The 18186-nt window shown below is 47.0% G+C and overlaps 1 protein-coding gene across 2 annotated transcripts; it reads left to right on the forward strand.

The window, feature by feature from the left end:
* Positions 1–4479: 4479 nt before the first annotated feature.
* On the forward strand, positions 4480–17926 carry LOC133234269 (group IID secretory phospholipase A2-like). 2 transcript variants are annotated; one of them, XM_061394610.1, is made up of 4 exons: positions 4480–4586; positions 7956–8100; positions 9857–9963; positions 16202–17926. In XM_061394610.1, the coding sequence occupies exons 1-4, from the start codon at positions 4547–4549 to the stop codon at positions 16351–16353; spliced, it is 444 nt and encodes a 147-aa protein (XP_061250594.1). In that variant the 5' UTR covers positions 4480–4546; the 3' UTR covers positions 16354–17926. The 2 variants fall into 2 exon arrangements, with proteins under 2 accessions (XP_061250594.1, XP_061250602.1); XM_061394618.1 differs by lacking the exon at positions 9857–9963 and having other exon boundaries at positions 16202–16314.
* Positions 17927–18186: the final 260 nt, after the last annotated feature.

An 18186-nucleotide genomic window follows, 5' to 3' on the forward strand; every position in this document is an offset into this window, starting at 1 on the left:
ATATAGTCCCTTAAATCTATTTCTCACTTCCACTATAGCCATAAGGGATTTGATTAAGGTCATACCTGAATGGTCTAGTGGTTTTCTCTACTTTCTTCAATTTCAGTATGAATTTGGCAATAAGGAGTTCATGATCCGAGCCACAAGATCCCAGTCTTGTTTTTGCTGACTGTATAGTTTTCCATCTATGGCTGCAAAGAATACAATCAATCTGATTTCGGTGTTGACCATCTGGTGATGTCCATGTGTACAGTCTTCTCTTGTGTAGTTGGAAGAGGGTGACCAGTGTGTTGTTTTGGCAAAACTCTATTAGCCTTTGGCCTGCTCCATTCCATGCCCCAAGGCCAAATTTGCCTATTACTCCAGGTGTTTCTTGACTTCCTACTTTTGCATTCCAGTCCCCTATAATGAAAAGGACATCTTTTCTGGGTGTGAGTTCTAAAATGTCTTGTAGGTCTTCATAGAGCCGTTCAACTTCAGCTTCTTCAGCATTACTGGTTGGGGCATAGACTTGGATTATTGTGATACTGAATCGTTTGCCTTGGAAATGAACAGAGATAATTCTGTCGTTTTTGATATTGCATCCAAGTACTGCATTTTGGACTCTTTGGTTGACCGTGATGGCTACTCCATTTCTTCTAAGGGATTCCTGCCCGAAGTAGCACATATAACGATCATCTGAGTTAAATTCACCCATTCCAGTCCATTTTAGTTTGCTGATTCCTAGAATGTCGACTTTCACTCTTGCCATCTCCTGTTGGACCACTTCCAATTTGCCTTGTTCATGGACCTAACATTCCAGGTTCCTATGCAATATTGCTCTTTACAGCATTGGACCTTGCGTCTACACAGTCACATCCACAACTGTGTATTGTTTTTGCTTTGGCTCCATCCCTTCATTCTTTCTGGTGTTATCTCTCCACTGATCTCCCGTAGCTTATGGAGTACCTATTGACCTGGGGAGTTCCTCTTTCAGTGTCCTATCATTTTGCCTTTTCATACTGTTCATGGGGTTCTCAAGGCAAGAATACTGAAGTGGTTTGCCATTCCCTTCTCCAGTGGACCACATTCTGTCAAACCTCTCCACCATGACCCGCCACTCTTGGATGGCCCCACGAGCATGGCTTAGTTTCAATGAGTTAGACAAGGCTGTGGTCTAGTGTGATTAGATTGACTAGTTTTCTGTGAGTATGGTTTCAGTGTGTCTGCCCTCTAATACCCTCTTGCAACACCTACTGTCTGACTTGGGTTTCTCTTACCTTGGATGTGGGGTATCTCATCACGGCTGGTCCAGCAAAGCGCAGCCGCTGCTCCTTACCTTGGACGAGGGGTTTCTCCTCACCACTGCCCCTCCAGACCTTGAACATGGAGTAGCTCCTCTCAGCCCTCCTGCACCCGTGTAGCCACTGCTCCTTGGATGTGGAGATATTAAAAAAAAAAAAAAAAACTAGATCAAATTTCTAGAGAGAAACAAATACACTGAGAAGACAGACTAGAGAGGATTAATGCAGATTAGACAATGTAAAAGCAAAGGTTATCTATTTATTCTGTTCATTTTAAGCAGCGAAGGTGCAGATGAAGATGATGGTGGGGGGAGTCACCGTAGCTCACATTTGTTGGTTTCTGGCTACTGACGGAGCTCTGTCCCCATGTCACCACATTTAATTCCCACAAGTCTATGAAGCAGGTGCTATGGTAACCAAGCTGGACCCTATGGTGCTTTCCTAGGACAGACCTGCCCCCACTTGAGTCTTCCACCTGCCTCTCACCTATGAAAAAAAACTTTAACCTCCTAGGTCTTCCCCCAGTTCCAATGAATGCATTTAATCAGAAAAGTAAGAAAAATGCAAAGCCAAAAGAAAACAGTCAAGCAGGACAAAAATAATAATAGTTTAGCCATTAAGCAAACTCGAGGACCTTTAGTTCCTCCTTAAGGGCTGTTCTGAGCCAATCGTATGAACTGTTTCACAGACTTCACCACATGGAAGAAGTCAACTGTATGTAAGCTGTCACAAGCACATAGACCCCAGACGACTGGAACCAAAAGGTTGACGATATTGACCCCTTAGTTCTCTTATCACCAACCAATCATAAGAATGCCCACAGGCTGACCACACACCCCCAAACCCCTTCCCCTCAGCCTGTCTTTAAAGCCTTCCCTGAAAGCCACCATGGGAATTCAGGCCTTTTGAGAAAGAGTTGGACATGACTGAGCGACTGAACTGAACTGAACTAAGCATTAGCTGTCTGGACTGCTTGCTTGGTGCCCTGCAATAAACAATGCTCTTTACTTCACCATGACTTGAAGTCAATAGACTGGCTTTTCTGGGCAAGTGGACTCAAGTTTGGTTCCGTAACATTCTCACCACCCTGTTTCACATGTGAGAAAATGGAAGACACGGAGCTGAGCAGCTTTCTCCCGGGAAGCATCTGGAACGCCGGCCTCTTTGTCTCCATGTGATGCTACATAACCTGTGTGCGGTCCCCATGACGGCATTCTCTCTGCGGGTGTGTTGCACGCAGCGTGTTGTGTGCATGTGGTCTCTAAAGCCCACGGCCATCAGAGGAGAGAGGGACGGTTGCCTCCACATTGTCCACGTTCTGCACATGAGGAAAGCAAGGCTCTTGAGGTCAAATGACTTTCCCAGGGTCCCAAGATGGTAGGAGAAGAAGCTAGAGTTTGAATGTGTTCCCTTTGAACTGTGCCCTGGGACCTATAGGAATGTCTGGGACAGCAGATTTTGAAGACTTTTTGCAGCGTCTATCAAGTCTTCTCTCCCACTAGGGCAAAGACCTCTGGAATCAGCAGAAGTCCTGGCCACTTTTGCTTCTGCCTGATTGAGACCAACTCAGGGGGAAGCTGGGGCTCAGAAGGGTAACCACAGGCCTAGAAGAGTGCACAGGAAGGTCCCACAGTGGTCAGAGCATAAAGGGAAAGAGCATATGGCTACAGAGCACACACGGGGGAGGCATGCCCAAGACTATGCCAGAGAGACTTCATGTATTTGCTGCTTAGTATTTTGCATGCAGATTGCTTTTTCATGTATGAGATGATCAGTTAATGACTGAGTCTAGGAATAAAGGAAAATAACATTTTAAACAGACAAGGAAGAGGGAGAGGGAGATCACCCAGCCATGACCTGACTTTTTTTGGGTAGACCAGTTAGCTGGCAGCAAAGAGGTCAGCCTGTGCTCTATGCTCTTGAACAGCCATCTGACAGGTACCAAAAAAGCTCAGTTTCTGCTCTTGTGGACTCTCCGGCAAACCTTAGGGGTTACGGGTAGAGCGTTTGCAGCAGACTACCCATTTGTAATGTCAAGCATGTCTTGCCATCAGCACCTCCACCCTAGTTGGGCTGGGTCCACGTCATTTGCCTCATTAGGAGTCCCATTTTAAACTGGGGCAGACCTTCTGCAGGGTAAGTTGTCAACACATGTCAATTGCCTTCAAACTGTAGGTGTGCTTTGACTCAGCAAGCCCACTTCAGGAGTACACCCTATAGAAACGATTCTGGGCAGGGACGAGATTTCATCTCAAAGAGTTTTTTCACTGTCCTGCTGTGTGGTCTAGAATAGTATGATATTGGAAATAACCCATATTCTCAACAATAGGGGATTCTTTAAATGAATGGCATACAAGGCTACCTTTCAAAATGTTTCTGCAGGAGATGACTTAACAACATAGAAATATGTTTAAGTTATTTTAGTAAATGAAAAGACAGACTGCAACGTACTACCTGTAATCTTTACCTAATTTGGTCAGGAAAAAGTGTGGAAGGATATATATACAGAGAGTAATAGAATCAGGATAACATTGACACGAAAATGTTAATGATGGAAACAACTTAAGCACCCATCAATGGATGAGTGCGTAAAGAAGATTCCATTTGTGTGTGTGTGTGTGTGTGTACAGACATGTTAAAATAGAGAGTAAAATGGTGGTTACAGAAAGTGGGGTCGGGGGGGGCGGCTAGGATAAGTATTGTATAAGTGTACGAACTTGCAACAAGTAGTAAATAAGTCCTAGACAGTACAGTGAATATAGACAACAATGTTGTGTCATAATCACCAAACTTGCCTAGAGACTAGATCTTAATTATTCCAGCCACAAAGAGAAATTGTAATTATGTGATGTGATAGAAATTCTAGTTATTGCTGCACTAACACAAGGTCATGATATATAAATGTATCACATCAATATATTGTACACTTAAATTTACACAATGTTATATGTCAATTTCACTGAAAAAATTAATGGTGATAAATGGATTCACAAATGATTTTAAATTGCTTCTAGTTGTTCAAGTTCTCCAAATCTTCTATGCCAAACATGCAATCAAAAACATTTTTTAAAGATATTGAAAACAGAAATAATAAAACTCCGCATTGCCAGAAAAGAGGAAACACAAAGAGCATGGGTGACCTCCAGCAGAGCGGAAGCTGGGAGGGTGGGGGTGAGCTCAGCGAGCAGGGCCCATCTGATATAAGGGGCTGCTGGCTCACAAGGGACTTCCAGTCGCTGCCTCCACTGCTCTGTGCTGCGGTCATGGGCCTCTCCCTGCTCTGCGCACTGCTGGTCTTTGCTGGTAAGTGGGGACACCACCCACGGCCGGGAAGGCGGGGAGGGAAGCTGGGATGCCCTGTATCTCTTTCCTAAACTGAGCTGCTGTGCTGATCGTCATTGCCCCAGTCTCCAGTCCCACACTATTCGGCCCCCTGCAAGGAGTCGTCAGTGGCTCAATCCCCTGGAACAGTGGCTTCAGTCAGAGAGCTGTGGGTGGCCAAGCTATGTGGCAGGCAAAGGCGGGAAACTAGAAGTTCAGAAACTGGGCTCCAGCTGAACTGACATCTGTGGTACTTCGGACACAAACTACAGAAATGGATCTGCTCTCCTGTGTCCCTCTGACTAGATAATAGTAATTTCTTACATATGCACACCTCTCCACACTTTTAGGGGACTTTCCTGGTGGCTTAGTCAGTAAAGAATCCGCCTGCAATGCAAGAGACTGAAGTTTGATCCCTGGGTTGGCAAGATCCCCTGGAGAAGAAAATGGCAATCCACTCCAGTATCCTTGCCTGGGAAATCCCATGGACAGCAGAGCCTAGCAAGCTAGAGTCCATGAGGTCGAAAGAGTTGAACACGACTTAGTGATAAACCACTACATTTTTAGAACCCTTTCAGCTCCCTTGACCCTGGGGGTTCTGTTGTCCATTGGGAAATGGTGAAGTTTCCATCTGATCTTTAACAGATCAAATGTTGCAAATCTGGTTGCTAGCAAACTGGAGTTTTTACTTGTTGATCCATCTCAGAATATGTGATATGAGAAAGGATTTGCACTTCATTTTTTAATGTGCTTTATGTTGTTTTGGGGACTCCCAAATTCCCTAGAGGAACACATCAGCAGGGTTACAGTGAAAACCATTAGGAAAACTGCAATCAAGCTGCACAAATTCATCTCTCAGATGCAAAGAGGCAATATGGTGTAGAGATGAAATACACAGATGAACGTGCATTCAGATGCTGGCCCATCAGCTTCCGGTGGTATGACCTTGGCCAAGTCCCCCTACCCCTCTATATCCTCATCTGTAAAGTGGGTACAATAACACCTCTTCATTGGGTTGTTAGAAGGAGTCTAATGAAATATACACAAAACCTTAGCAAGTGTAAGTAACAGTTAGCGAGAAGTAACTTCACACAAAGTGCATGCATGAGTTAGTAGTGACATGGCCCCTGCCACTGTCACTAACCCTTGGGAGAAGGGGCTCCATCCTCCTAAGCAACAGCTGAGGATGGAAAAAGCAACCAAGGCAGGAATCACTGTTAAGCTAAGTCAGTGTCCTGAAGCCCTCTTGACCACAATTTGAGCTCCTCGATTCCCAAGGACTGGGTTGACCTCACTGTAAAACTGTAAGAAATAAGACCACTGAAAGCACCCTGAATCAAAGCTGAATTTGTTTGCTAGGTGAGGAACAGCTGCAGAATTCAGGTGTGAATTAGTGTGGCTACTTCTAAGCTGGAATAGAAAGGTCTAAACTTGGGGTGCACAAGGGGATGGAGGCTCAGCAAAAAGGTGAGATTCTGAATTCAGATCCCTGGCTGGCCTATTGGGTGCACATTAACTCTCTTGGCCGTGGGCTGTTTCTGGGGCCTTATCACCAAATCTGGGGTTCCAAGGGGCCTGGGGCCATTCCTCAGCACAGTCAAAATTAGTAAGGTTTCTCTTTAACATCTGTACAGCTAGAGCCAACATGGCAGACGAGAGGGGCAATGTGGACTTCCACACACTGGGACACGACCCACCTGCGAGTCCCAGATCTACCAGTCAACATTTAGCTTCAGCCCTGGTGGCTCAGACAGTAAAGCATCTGCCTGAAATGGACCCAGATCCGATCCCGGGGTCGGGAAGATCCCCTGGAGAACAGAATGCTATCCACTCCAGTATTCTTTCCTGGAGCATCCCATGGACAGAGGAGCCTAGCAGGCTACAGTCCATGGGTTGCAAAGAGTCGGGCACCACTGAGTAACTATCACTTTCTTCACAAGGCAAGCACCCTGCTTCTGATGGCACCCCTGGCCCACTGCATGAGTTCATCCCAGCCCCAGCTTTCCCTAGTTTAGGGCTCTCCCCTGCTTATTACTCACTTTATTTGAGAGCTTCATTATAACACCATTTACTTGAGGGTGGGGGGTGAGCTTCCAAAACTAGGGTCACCCGAAGGGGCCTCCCCAGCCCAGTCTGTCTGAGACTCTGGGCTCCATCTGTGTTCTTGGTCATCTCCTGAGGTTGCACACAGGTACATTCCAGTCCCTTTCGCATCTCATCTGTTTCTCCCAAATTCTTCCCTGAACTCACTGGCTTAATATATTTTATTTCTCCTAACTCAATATAATGCATTCCTCTCTCCCAATAAAATGAATTTCCTTTATGATCAATTCTCACCAGCAGATATTATGACTGAAGTGAAAAATATTCATGAAAAACTGATTTCTAAATCACGCTGCTTCCCAGAAGAGCCGTGCATAGTTTTTTCAAGAGGCTTTTTTTAAAAAATGATTTTATTTAATTTAATTTATTTCTGGGAGTGATGGGTCTCTGTTGCTGGGTGAGGTTTCTCTCTAGTAGCGGTGTGTGGGCTTCTCAGCACGGGGGGTTCTCTTGTTGTGGAAGGAAGGTGCTGGGGGCGTAGGTTTCAGTAACTGCAGCACGTGGGCTCTGTAGTTGTGGCTCCCAGGCACGACAGCTGTGGCGCACGGGCTTAGCTGCTCCTCGGCACGTGGGCTCTTCCTGGACCAGGGATTGAACCCGTGTCTCCTGCACTGGCAGGCGGATTCTTTGCCACTGAGCCATCAGGGAAGCCCCCACACATACTGTTTAATGTGTGGATTCCCTGTGGGCTGTGGTGGGAGTCGGGGGTGGGGGGGGGGGAGTGTCTTCCAACTATAGACTGTGACCCAGAGACAGAGCAGAACCAGACTGCCCTGGGCTTTAATCCTGCTCCTCTGTTTACCAGCTACCATGACCTGGAACAAGGTACTGAGCCTCAGTGTGTTCATCCCTAAAATGGACATTAAAAACAGCATTTATGGTTCCAATACTGGCTTCTTAGTTTTCATACATATACCATGATGAGAGGAAACTGAATGGGGAGGTGTATGAGATCTCTTTATATGATCTTGGCAACTTTTCTCTACATCAAGAATTAACCAAAATAAAAGGATTAAAAAAAAAAAAGAGTCTCTCATGGAAAGGAAGGAGTCAGTAGGTCTTCACATGAAAAGATCCCTGGTAATCAGTTACCAACTGTCATTATATTTCCAATAGCCGTAGTGTTTGTTGTTACTTTATTATCCAAGGTCATTGCTTTGGCCCAGGCAGAGCAGAGGTGCCAGGCCTGCAGCCCCCTGGACTCCCCTGAGACTCACGTCCTCTCCTTGTGGCTGGGCTCCTTGGCAGGTGTGGCTCCAGCCGAGGCCGACATACTGGACCTGAACGAGATGATCAGACAAGTGACGGGGAAGATCCCCATCTTCTTCTATTCATCCTATGGCTGTTACTGCAGAAGTGGTGGCCAAGGCCTACCCAGAGATGCCACAGACAGGTAATGCCTCCCAATCGTGCTCTGCCTCTCCCCAGTGCCCCTCCCTTTTCCCCTCCTGCTTCTTCTCCATCCTTTTATTCATCTGGTGCCATGTGCTGTTGAAGCCTAGCCTGAAGGAGTTTGAGCATTACCTTGCTAGCATGTGAAGCGAGCACAATTGTGCAGTAGTTTGAACATTCTTTGGCATTGCCTTTCCTTGGGATCAGAATGAAACCTAACTTTTTCAGTCCTGTGGCTACTGCTGTTTTCCAAATTTCCCTGGCTTATTGAGTGTAGTACTTTTACAGCATCATCTTTTAGGGTTTGAAAGAGCTTACCTGGAATTCCATCACTTCCAATAGCTTTGTTTCTAGTAAAGCTTCCTAAGGCCTACTTGACGTCACACAACAGGATGTCCGGCTGTAGGTCAGTGATCACACTGTGGTGGTTATCCAGGTTATTAAGTCCTTTTTTGTATAGTTCTTCTGTGTATTCTTGCCACGTCTTCTTAATCTCTTTCACTTCTGTTAGGTCCATACCATTTCTGTCCTTTATTGTGCCCATCTTTGCATGAAATATTCCCATGGTGTCTCCAATTTTGTTGGCAAGATCTCTAGTCCTTCCCATTGTACTCTTTTCCTCTATTTCTTTGCACTGATCACTAAGGAAGGCTTTCTTATCTCTCCGTGCTCTTCTCTGGAACTCTGCATTGATTTGGAAATATCTTTCCCTTTGTCTTTTGCCTTTCGCTTTTCTGCTTTTCTCAGCTATTCCTAAGGTATCCTCAGACAACTATTTTACTTTCTTACATATTTTTTTCTTTGGGATGATTTTGGTTACCACCTCCTGTATAATGTTCCAAACCTCAGTCCATAGCTGTTCTTCAAGACACTCTGTCTATCAGATCTAATCCCTTGAATCTATTAATCACCTCCACTGTATAATCACAAGGGATTTGATTTAGGTCCTACCTGAATGTTCTCATGTTTTTCCCTGCTAGGAACTCTGCTGAGCTCCGATCCAGCCCCAGCCCTTCTGGAGGGTTCCCTAGACTTTCTGAAGTCTGCCTTGCACCCTCAACCCCAAACTAGTTAGAAGAGCCACAAACACTTCCCATTGCCGTTGAACATTGTTTTTGAAAAAGTCCCACTTCATTTTGCCATGATCTCATTGGTTTTCACAGCAACCCAGGGATCTGCCAGAGGAGGGATGAGAGCCAGCCAGGCCCGAGGCCAGCACCCTCACCCACCACATACAGGCTGTATGATCCTGGGCATGTGGCCTGACCACCCAGAGCCTCAGTTTCCTCATTTGTTCAATGGGAATAATGCTAGTACCTCTATCCCAGAGCGGCCAAAAGGATTAAGAGAGAATTCCTAGGTAGAGCAGGTGCCTGGTACACAGGAGGGAATCTTTCTCATAGTTCAGATGGTAAACAATCTTCCTGCAATGCTGGAGACCCGGGTTCGATTCCTGGTTCAGGAAGAGCCCCTGGAGAAGGAAATGGCCACCGACTCCAGTATTCTTGCCTAGAGAATCATATGGACAGAGGAGCCTGGCGGGCTACAGTCCATGGGGTCACAAGAGTCAGACACTCCTTAGAGACTAAACCTCCACCTGGTACACAGGAAGCACTCGAGAAGTTTTAGCTAGAAAGAAGACTAGACCCTGCAGGCCTTGACTTCTGAGGTGGACACGCAGCTTCTGCTCTGGGGCAGGGGCAACATGAGACTCAAGTCAGCCAAGGACTCACCTACCTCCTGTCCTCTCCTGCCAGGTGCTGCTACGACCACGACTGCTGCTACGGTTACCTGACACCCCACAACTGTGACTACCTCTACGACCACTACGACTACACCTTTTTCCAGGGGAAAGTCCAGTGTTGTGAGTGCCTGGGCCTCAGGGTTGGAGTAGGAGGCTGAGCAAAGGAGTTATCGCACGCATTGCTTTCGTATGCTGTGTGACAAAGCACAAGCTGCTCAGCCTCTCTGTTTTTCTCATATATCCAGTTCAATATCTGGGCTGTGAAGGAGAGGCAGCAATAGGGGTAGAAGTACGGAGAGGTCCCATAGGGACTTTGACCCCTTTAGGATCTGGAAGGCTGCCAGACCTCAGCTTAGATCCCAGACCCACCACCGACCAGCTGTGTGACCTTGAACACTTTGCTTAACTTCTCTGAACCTCAGGATCCTCCTCTGGAAACTCAGGATAACAGCATTCTGCTCCATAAAGTTAATTCAAAAACTAAAATAGGAGACATAAGGTGCCTTGCAGATGCATGCTTGAATAATCACTCAGGCTACAAAGGTTCAGTTCAGTTCAGTCACTCAGTCATGTGTGACTCTTTGTGACCCTATGAACCGCAGCACACCTGGCCTCACTGTCCATCACCAACTTCTGGAGTTTACTCAAACTCAAGTCCATTGAGTGGGTGATGCCATCCAACCATCTCATCCTCTGTCGTCCCCTTCTCCTCCTGCCTTCAATCTTTCCCAGCATCAGGGTCTTTTCAATGAGTCAGTTCTACATATCAGGTGGCCACGGTTTGGAGTTTCAGCTTCAGCATCAGTCCTTCCAATGAATATTCAGGACTGATTTCCTTTAGGATGGACTGGTTGGATCTCCTTGCAGTCCAAGTGACTCTCAAGAGTCTTCTCCAACACCACAGTTCAAAAGCATCAAGTCTTCTGTGCTCAGCTTTCTTTATAGTCCAACTCTCACATCCATACATGACCACTGGAAAAACCGCAGCCTTGACTAGATGGACCTTTGTTGGCAAAGTAATGTCTCTGGTTTTCAATATGTTGTCTAGGTTGGTCATAACTTTTATTCCAAGGAGTAAGCATCTTTTAATTTCATGGCTGCAATCACCATCTGCAGTGATTTGGGAGCCCAGAAAAATTAAGTCAGCCACTGTTTCCACTGTTTCCCCATCTATTTCCCATGAAGTGATGGGACTGGATGCCATGATTTTAGTTTTCTCATAGCTGAGCTTTAAGCCAACTTTTTCACTCTCCTCTTTCACCTTCATCAAGAGGCTCTTTAGTTCTCCTTCACTTTCTGCCATAAGGGTGGTACCATCTGCATATCTGAGGTTATTGATAATTCTCCCGGCAATCTTGATTCCAGCTTGTGCTTCCTGCCGTCCAGCGTTTCTCATGATGTACTCTGCATAGAAGTTAAATAAGCAGGTTGACAATATACAGCCTTGACATACTCCTTTTCCTATTTGGAACCAGTCTATTGTTCATGTCCAGTTCTAACTCTTGCTTCCTGACCTGCATATAGGTTTCTCAAGAGGCAGGTCAGGTGGCGTGGCATTCCCATCTCTTTCAGAATTTCCACAGTTTATTATGATCCATGCAATCAAAGTCTTTGTCATAGTCTATAAAGCAGAAGTAGATGTTTTTGTGGCATTCTCTTGCTTTTTTGATGATCCAGCAGATGTTGGCAATTTGATCGCTGGTTCCTCTGCCTTTTCGAAAACCAGCTTGAACATCTAGAAGTTCACAGTTCATGTATTGCTGAAGCCTGGCTTGGAGAATTTTGAGCATTACTTTACTAGCATGTGAGATGAGTGCAATTGTGAGGTAGTTTGAGCATTCATTAACATTGCCTTTGTTTGGAATTGGAATGAAAAGTGACCTTTTCCAGTCCTGGGGCCACTGCTGTGTTTCCCAAATTTGCTGGTATATTGAGGGGAGCACTTTCACAGCATCATCTTTCAGAATTTGAAATAGCTCAACTCTATTTCCATTACCTCCACTAGCTTTGTTCATAGTGATGCTTCCTAAGGCCCGTTTGACTTCACATTCCCGGATGTGTGGCTCTGGGTGAGTGATCACACCATCGTGATTATCTGGGTGGTGAACATCTTTTTTGTACAGTTCTTCTGTGTATTCTTGCCACCTCTTCTTAATATCTTCTGCTTCTGTTAGGTCCCTACCATTTCTGTCCTTTATTGAGCCCATCTTTGCATGAAAGGTTCCCTTGGTATCTCTAATTTTCTTGAAGAGATCTCTAGTCTTTCTCATTCTATTGTTTTCCTCTATTTCTTTGTGTTGATTGCTGAGGAAGGCTTTCTTATCTCTTCTTGCTGTTCTTTGGAACTCTGCATTCAAATGGGTATATCTTTCCTTTTCTTGCCGGGGTCCAGCCCAGGCTGGATCCAGGGATTCCCTCGGGAGGACGGCGTTGGCGAAAAGGATAGAAGTAGAGAAAGAGATAAGGAAAGAATTTTGCAGTTAAGAAAATAGAGGAGAGAAAAGAGGCTGATATGCCTTGGTTTACACAGAAAGCCAATAAAGCCCCAGCACGGGACTTGCTCTGTTCACGTAGGCTGCAGGCACCCTCTCGAATCGCAGAGGGTGCCCCACCTTAGGCACCTTCTCAAGTGGGTCTTAGAAGCTCAGTCAGGAAAATAAATGCAGAGGGCCCCTGCGCTCCAAGGAATATCAGCCTGAAAAGGAAAAGGAAAGAGAATGAATGACACGGGGAGACCAAGCTTCGGTGAGCAAGGCCCACACTTTATTTTCCAAAGTAGTTTTTATACCTTAAGTTGTGCATAGAGGATAATGGCGGGGGAGGGAGGGGGGATGGTGGGTAGAGTCTTGCAAGGTCAGCAGTCCTTGATCCTTATTGAAGCCAGGCTTTCTTTCTGAAAACTTATTATATGCAAAAGCTTTAGGTGATTTACATCATCTTCTGGCCAGGAGGCCTGTTAACATTTTATGACCCTTTCTTCAGAAAACTTTTTTTTCTCTAAAGGTGATTATTCTAAAGTCAGGCGCCACCCTCTGAAAGCATTAGATAAAGTTGCATTCCTATAGGGCAAAAGTGTGGTGGGCTATAACAAGAAAAGAATTAACTCAAGGGTCCAAGGTTACAAACATTAAAACTACTACTTACATTTCTATACACCAACTATATTAATCAATACACTCCCAGGGACACAGTAGGTAAGGGATAGGGAAACTTGGCAGCAAGCATTAGCTCAACAAAGAAATCCTCTACTAGTTTTATTCTAACAATCTTAACTCTCTGAGAAGCTCTGCATTCTTAGACTATCTTAAGCTTCCCATGCCTCTCGTGGTTGGGAGGCTGTGAATAATCACATGTGAAGCTGCAGGAGTCCGAACAAACCTGTCAGGCAAGCTAGAAAGTCATCAGAGGGGTTTGAATTGAAACACTCCTATTATGCCCAGGAGAATTATTAACTAGAGTTCTAAGTTAATTTTCCTCAGAGAAAGGTGGTTGGGGATAGCCCCCCATTAATGTCAGAAGAATTGGTGAAGGTCGTGAAATAGTAAAACAGACAGATTCTGGTTTGGGGATAGACGCTCAGGCAGATGGTAGGGGGGGGTCGGGGTTGGCCTTGAGCTCTGACTCGCTTTGCCCATCAAAGCTCTCCCGCATGACTTTATCATGGGTGGGGACTCCCGTGCTGGCTCCTGGCATTTTCTCCTTTGCTTTTTGCTTCCCTTCTTTTCATAGCTATTTGTAAGGGCTCCTCAGACAGCCATTTTGCTTTTTTTTTGCATTTCTTTTTCTTGGGAATGGGTCTTGATTCCTGCCTCCTGTACAGTGTCACGAATCTCCATCCATAGTTCATCAGGCACTTTGTCTATCAGATCTAGTCCCTTAAATCTATTTCTCACTTCCACTGTACAGCCATAAGGGATTTGATTAAGGTCATACCTGAATGGTCTAGTGGTTTTCTCCACTTTCTTCAATTTCAGTCTGAATTTGTCAATAAGGAGTTCATGATCTGAGCCACAGTCAGCTCCCAGTCTTGTTTTTGCTGACTGTATAGAGCTTCTCCATCTTTGGCTGCAAAGAATATAATCAATCTGATTTCAGTGTTGACCATCTGGTGATGTCCATGTGTAAAGTCTTCTCTTGTGTTGTTGGAAGAGGGTTTTGCTGTGACCAGTGTGTTCTCTTGGCAGAACTCTATTAGCCTTTGCCCTGCTTCATTCTGTATTCCAAGGCCAAATTTGCCTGTTACTCCAGGTGTTTCTTGACTTCCTACTTTTGTGTTCCAATCCCTTTAATGAAAAGGACACCTTTTTTCAGTGTTAGTTCTAGAAGGTCTTATAGGTCTTCATAGAACCGTTCAACTTCAGCTTCTTCATTTTTACTGGTTGGGGCATAGACTTGGATTACCGTGATACTGAATGGTTTCCCTTAGAAACGAAGAGAGATCATTCTGTCATTTTTGAGATTGCATCCAAGTACTGCATTTCAGACTCTTTTGTTGACCATGATGGCTACTCCATTTCTTCTAAGGATTCCGGCCCACAGTAGTAGACATAATTGTCATCTGAGTTAAATTCACCCATTCCAGTCCATTTTAGTTCACTAATTCCTAGAATGTCGACATTCACTCTTGCCATCTCCTGTTTGACCACTTCCAATTTGCCTTGATTCATGGACCTAACATTCCAGGTTCCTGTGCAATATTGCTCTTTACAGCATCAAATCTTGCTTCTATCACCAGTCCCATCCACAAATGGGTGTTGTTTTTGCTTTGACTCCATCCCTTCATTCTTTCTGGAGTTATTTCTCCATTGATCTCCAGTAGCATATTGGGCACCTACTGACCTGGGGAGTTCATCTTTCAGTGTCCTATCTTTTTGCCTTTTTATACTGTTCATGGGGTTCTCAAGGCAAGAATACTGAAGTGGTTTTCCATTTCCTTCTCCAGGGACCACATTCTGTCAGACCTCTCCACTGTGACCTGTCCATCTTGGGTGGCCCCACACGGCATGGCTTAGTTTCATTGAATTACTGAGGTTACTGCTCATTTTTTCATCTTCCGGGGCTCTTAGAGTAGCCCAGAGAGAAGGCAGCACCACTCTGGTGATCATTTTCTTGTTGTTGTTGGTCACTAAGTCACATCTTACTCTTCGCAACCCCATGAAGTGTGACCAGCCCATCTCCTCTGTCCATGGGAATTGCCAGGCAAAAATACTGGAGTGTGTTGCCATTTCCTTCCTCAGAGGATTTTCCTGACCCAGTACTTGAACCCATGTGTCCTGCTTGGCAGGCAAATTCTGAGCCACCTGGGAAGCCCTGATCTCCATTTTACTGACAAGAAAACTGAAACTAGAGTGCACTGTTTGCTCAGGGTCACACAGCTACAAATGAGAAAGCCTGAGCTGTAACCCAGGTCACCAAGCTGCAGGGTCCACGCACGGAGAAAGGCAGCAAGTCCCGGGGCTGGAAGCTGAATGGGATCACCAGCTGTCCCTGTCAACTGAGAACTTAGTGGCAACAACTGAAATGGCCAACATTTATTGACCACTTACTATGTGCTAAAGGCTTTGCCTTCTTGTTTTAATCTGAATATGTGTGTGTGTGTGTGTGTATACATATTCTTTTTCAGATTCTTATCCCTTATAGATTATTACAAAATACTGAGCAGAGGTCCCCACGCTAAGCAGTAGGTCCGGCTCTCTTATCCCCATTTGACAGATGGTGAAACTGAAGCACCATGGTCTGTCTTTCCTCAGAGTCTTTGCACATGCTGTTCCTTCTGCCAGGAACAATCCGTCTCCTCCACCCTGGCTTTCCAGAGTAGGAGCAACAGCTCACTCTTCTGATCTCAGCTCAAATGGCTTTTGACACTCAGTCAGTCCCATCAGTCACCAGCTCAGAGCCCCTGCCTTGTTCCTTACTTCCGGGTAAGCACAGTTGCACTCACTTCTGTGAAGGGCAGGGAGGCCTGGCATGCTGCCATCCGTGGGGTCACAAAGAGTCAGACAGGACTGAGCCACTGAACAACAACGACCACACGCTTCTCTGACATTTGCCCACCCCCGCCCCGCCCCAGGGGAGTGTGAACTCAGGTGTCCATTCTGTTCTCCTCTCCCTCCTAAGACTCCCGAAGGACAGGTGCTCAGTTGCTTACTGAACGGATGAATGAATGAAGGACCAATGGCACAAAGGGAGGTCACACCCCATGCCCAAGGTCACAGAGCCAGAGTCCAAGGACCCGGGAAGGGCACCAAAGGGTGGATGAGGGCTGAGCTGCCTTCAGCAGCTCCCCTCCAGGGGTGACAACCCACCCTACCACGGGAAGGGGCAGACCGCTTAAGTGCCCTCCTTCACTCCCTCGCAGCCACCAAGGGGAGCTGGTGTGAGCAGCAGCTGTGCGCCTGTGACAAGACGTTGGCCTTCTGCCTGCAGCAGAACCTGAACACCTACAAGAATCACCTGCGTCGTCTGTCCAGATGCGAGGGCGAGACTCTAGCCTGTCCCCCTGCATCTTGAGCTCTGGGGAAGGCCCCCCAGGACCACTGGCCACAGCCCCGACTCCCGCCTGGAGCCTTTAAAGCACTCCTGGAAGAGGAAGGGGCTTGGCCTCACCCCTAGCTACCACTTGCCTCTTGGACCTTCTGAATCTCCCAGGCTGTCTGTTCCGAGGGTGGATTGAGATCTTAGGAAAAACCAAGGCCAGGGAGCCGACAGGGGGTGTGTGTGTTTGGGGCAAAGCGGTGGGTACTGGGGGAAGGGTCTAGGGGCGGGGCAAGCAGGTTCTCCCTTCATGACCACTCACCAGGCCCCTCCAGGTTCCCCCTGCCCCTAAAACACCATCCAAGCAGCTGCCAGAGTGGCCTCTGTAAAGGGTGATATGGATCTTTCTGTCCATGGGACTCTGCTTCTTCAAACCCCAAGGCCCCGAGTCCTGCTTCCCACTCCATCCCACCCCTCCAGTCATCACAGGACACATGTGTACTTATGGCTGATTCATGCTGATGTGTGGCAGAAACCAACACAATATTATAAAACAATTATCCTCCAATTATAAAGAAATAAAAAAAAAATAAAACCCACAACCCCAAGGCTCTGCACATCCAGGACGGGGCAGGGGGCTGCAGGCAGGGTGTCTGGGACCCGTTACTACCTGGCACTGTGTCCCTCTCCCTTGGAGCCTTGGGGACCCTCGCAGACTTGGCTAATGCTTGTCTTGGACTCTGGTGCCCAAAGCAGTACCCCGAACCCAGAGGGGTTCAGTAAATACTTTTTGAGGCAAGGACTAGACCAAGCTCCCTGGACTCCAGGTCTGCAGGCCATGGGGCTTCTGGGCACTCTTTCCTCTCTGACTGCCAGGCATTTGCTCAACCTGGACTTCTGCAGCGATGCTCCGCTGGCCTGCTGTCCCCCAGGTAGCTAAGCCCACCCGAGGCTCCTCAGGGTCCAAGGACCCCTTCCTACAGAAGTCTTCTCTGGCCGATTCCTCTCCAGTTCCAAGGGCTCAGTCCCACCCTCAAGTTCCCTCAGCACTTTACGGGTCTTCACCTTGTCGAGCTCCCGCTTGAGTGGTGTGTGATTGTCTGGGCCGCTCTGAGCAGACTGGAGCTCCGGGAGGGTGGAGTTCGCTTCACTCTCATCTCTGCTTCCTCTGCTCCCCCAGGTGATAGGTGTGCAGTCAATGCTTTGGAATCAAAGAGCCCCCAGAGAAGAGATGGAGGTGGGGGCAGGTGGTGTTCAGGCCCCACCCAGATCCCCTCTTGGCCCAGGTCCCCAACCCAGGGGTCAGCTGCCAAGTGCGCACTTCGGCCTCCTTCTCTTGAGGATTGCCCCCAGGCTGCTGGGTGCCACCCTACCCATCACCCACCTCTCCTCGCCCACCTCTAACCAGTGCATTGGGAGAATGACACTGTGGAGGGCATAACCGCCCTCTCCCCGCCTGATGCAAGGCCATCTGGGTCGTACACGGCGTGCCCCAGGGCTCCTCCTGGGCTCAGCCTAGATGTCTGGATCTGTGCCCTGGCCTGCCCTTTTTTCCTCTTTCTCCTACAGGTTTCTCCTCAATAAATCATTCCCTTGCCCAAGAATTCTCGTCCCAGGCTTGGCAGTTAGGGAATCTGCCTTCATTGGATGAATGGATAGATGGTGAATATATTCTTACAAGAAGTCCCACCTGTCATTCATAAAGGATTAGCTACATGGCCGGGGCACCTGGACCACCCACACCATCTGGGCTGTGACACACTTCGGTGAAAGAGCTGACGGAGTGGTTTTCCATCTGCATGAAGCTCAGAGGCTCATGCCAGAGAGCATAGTAGAGGCTAAGAACTATGGGTGCTAGGTTCAGATTCC

This window comes from Bos javanicus, chromosome 2, assembly GCF_032452875.1.
Source record: "Bos javanicus breed banteng chromosome 2, ARS-OSU_banteng_1.0, whole genome shotgun sequence".
Lineage (NCBI taxonomy): Eukaryota > Metazoa > Chordata > Mammalia > Artiodactyla > Bovidae > Bos > Bos javanicus.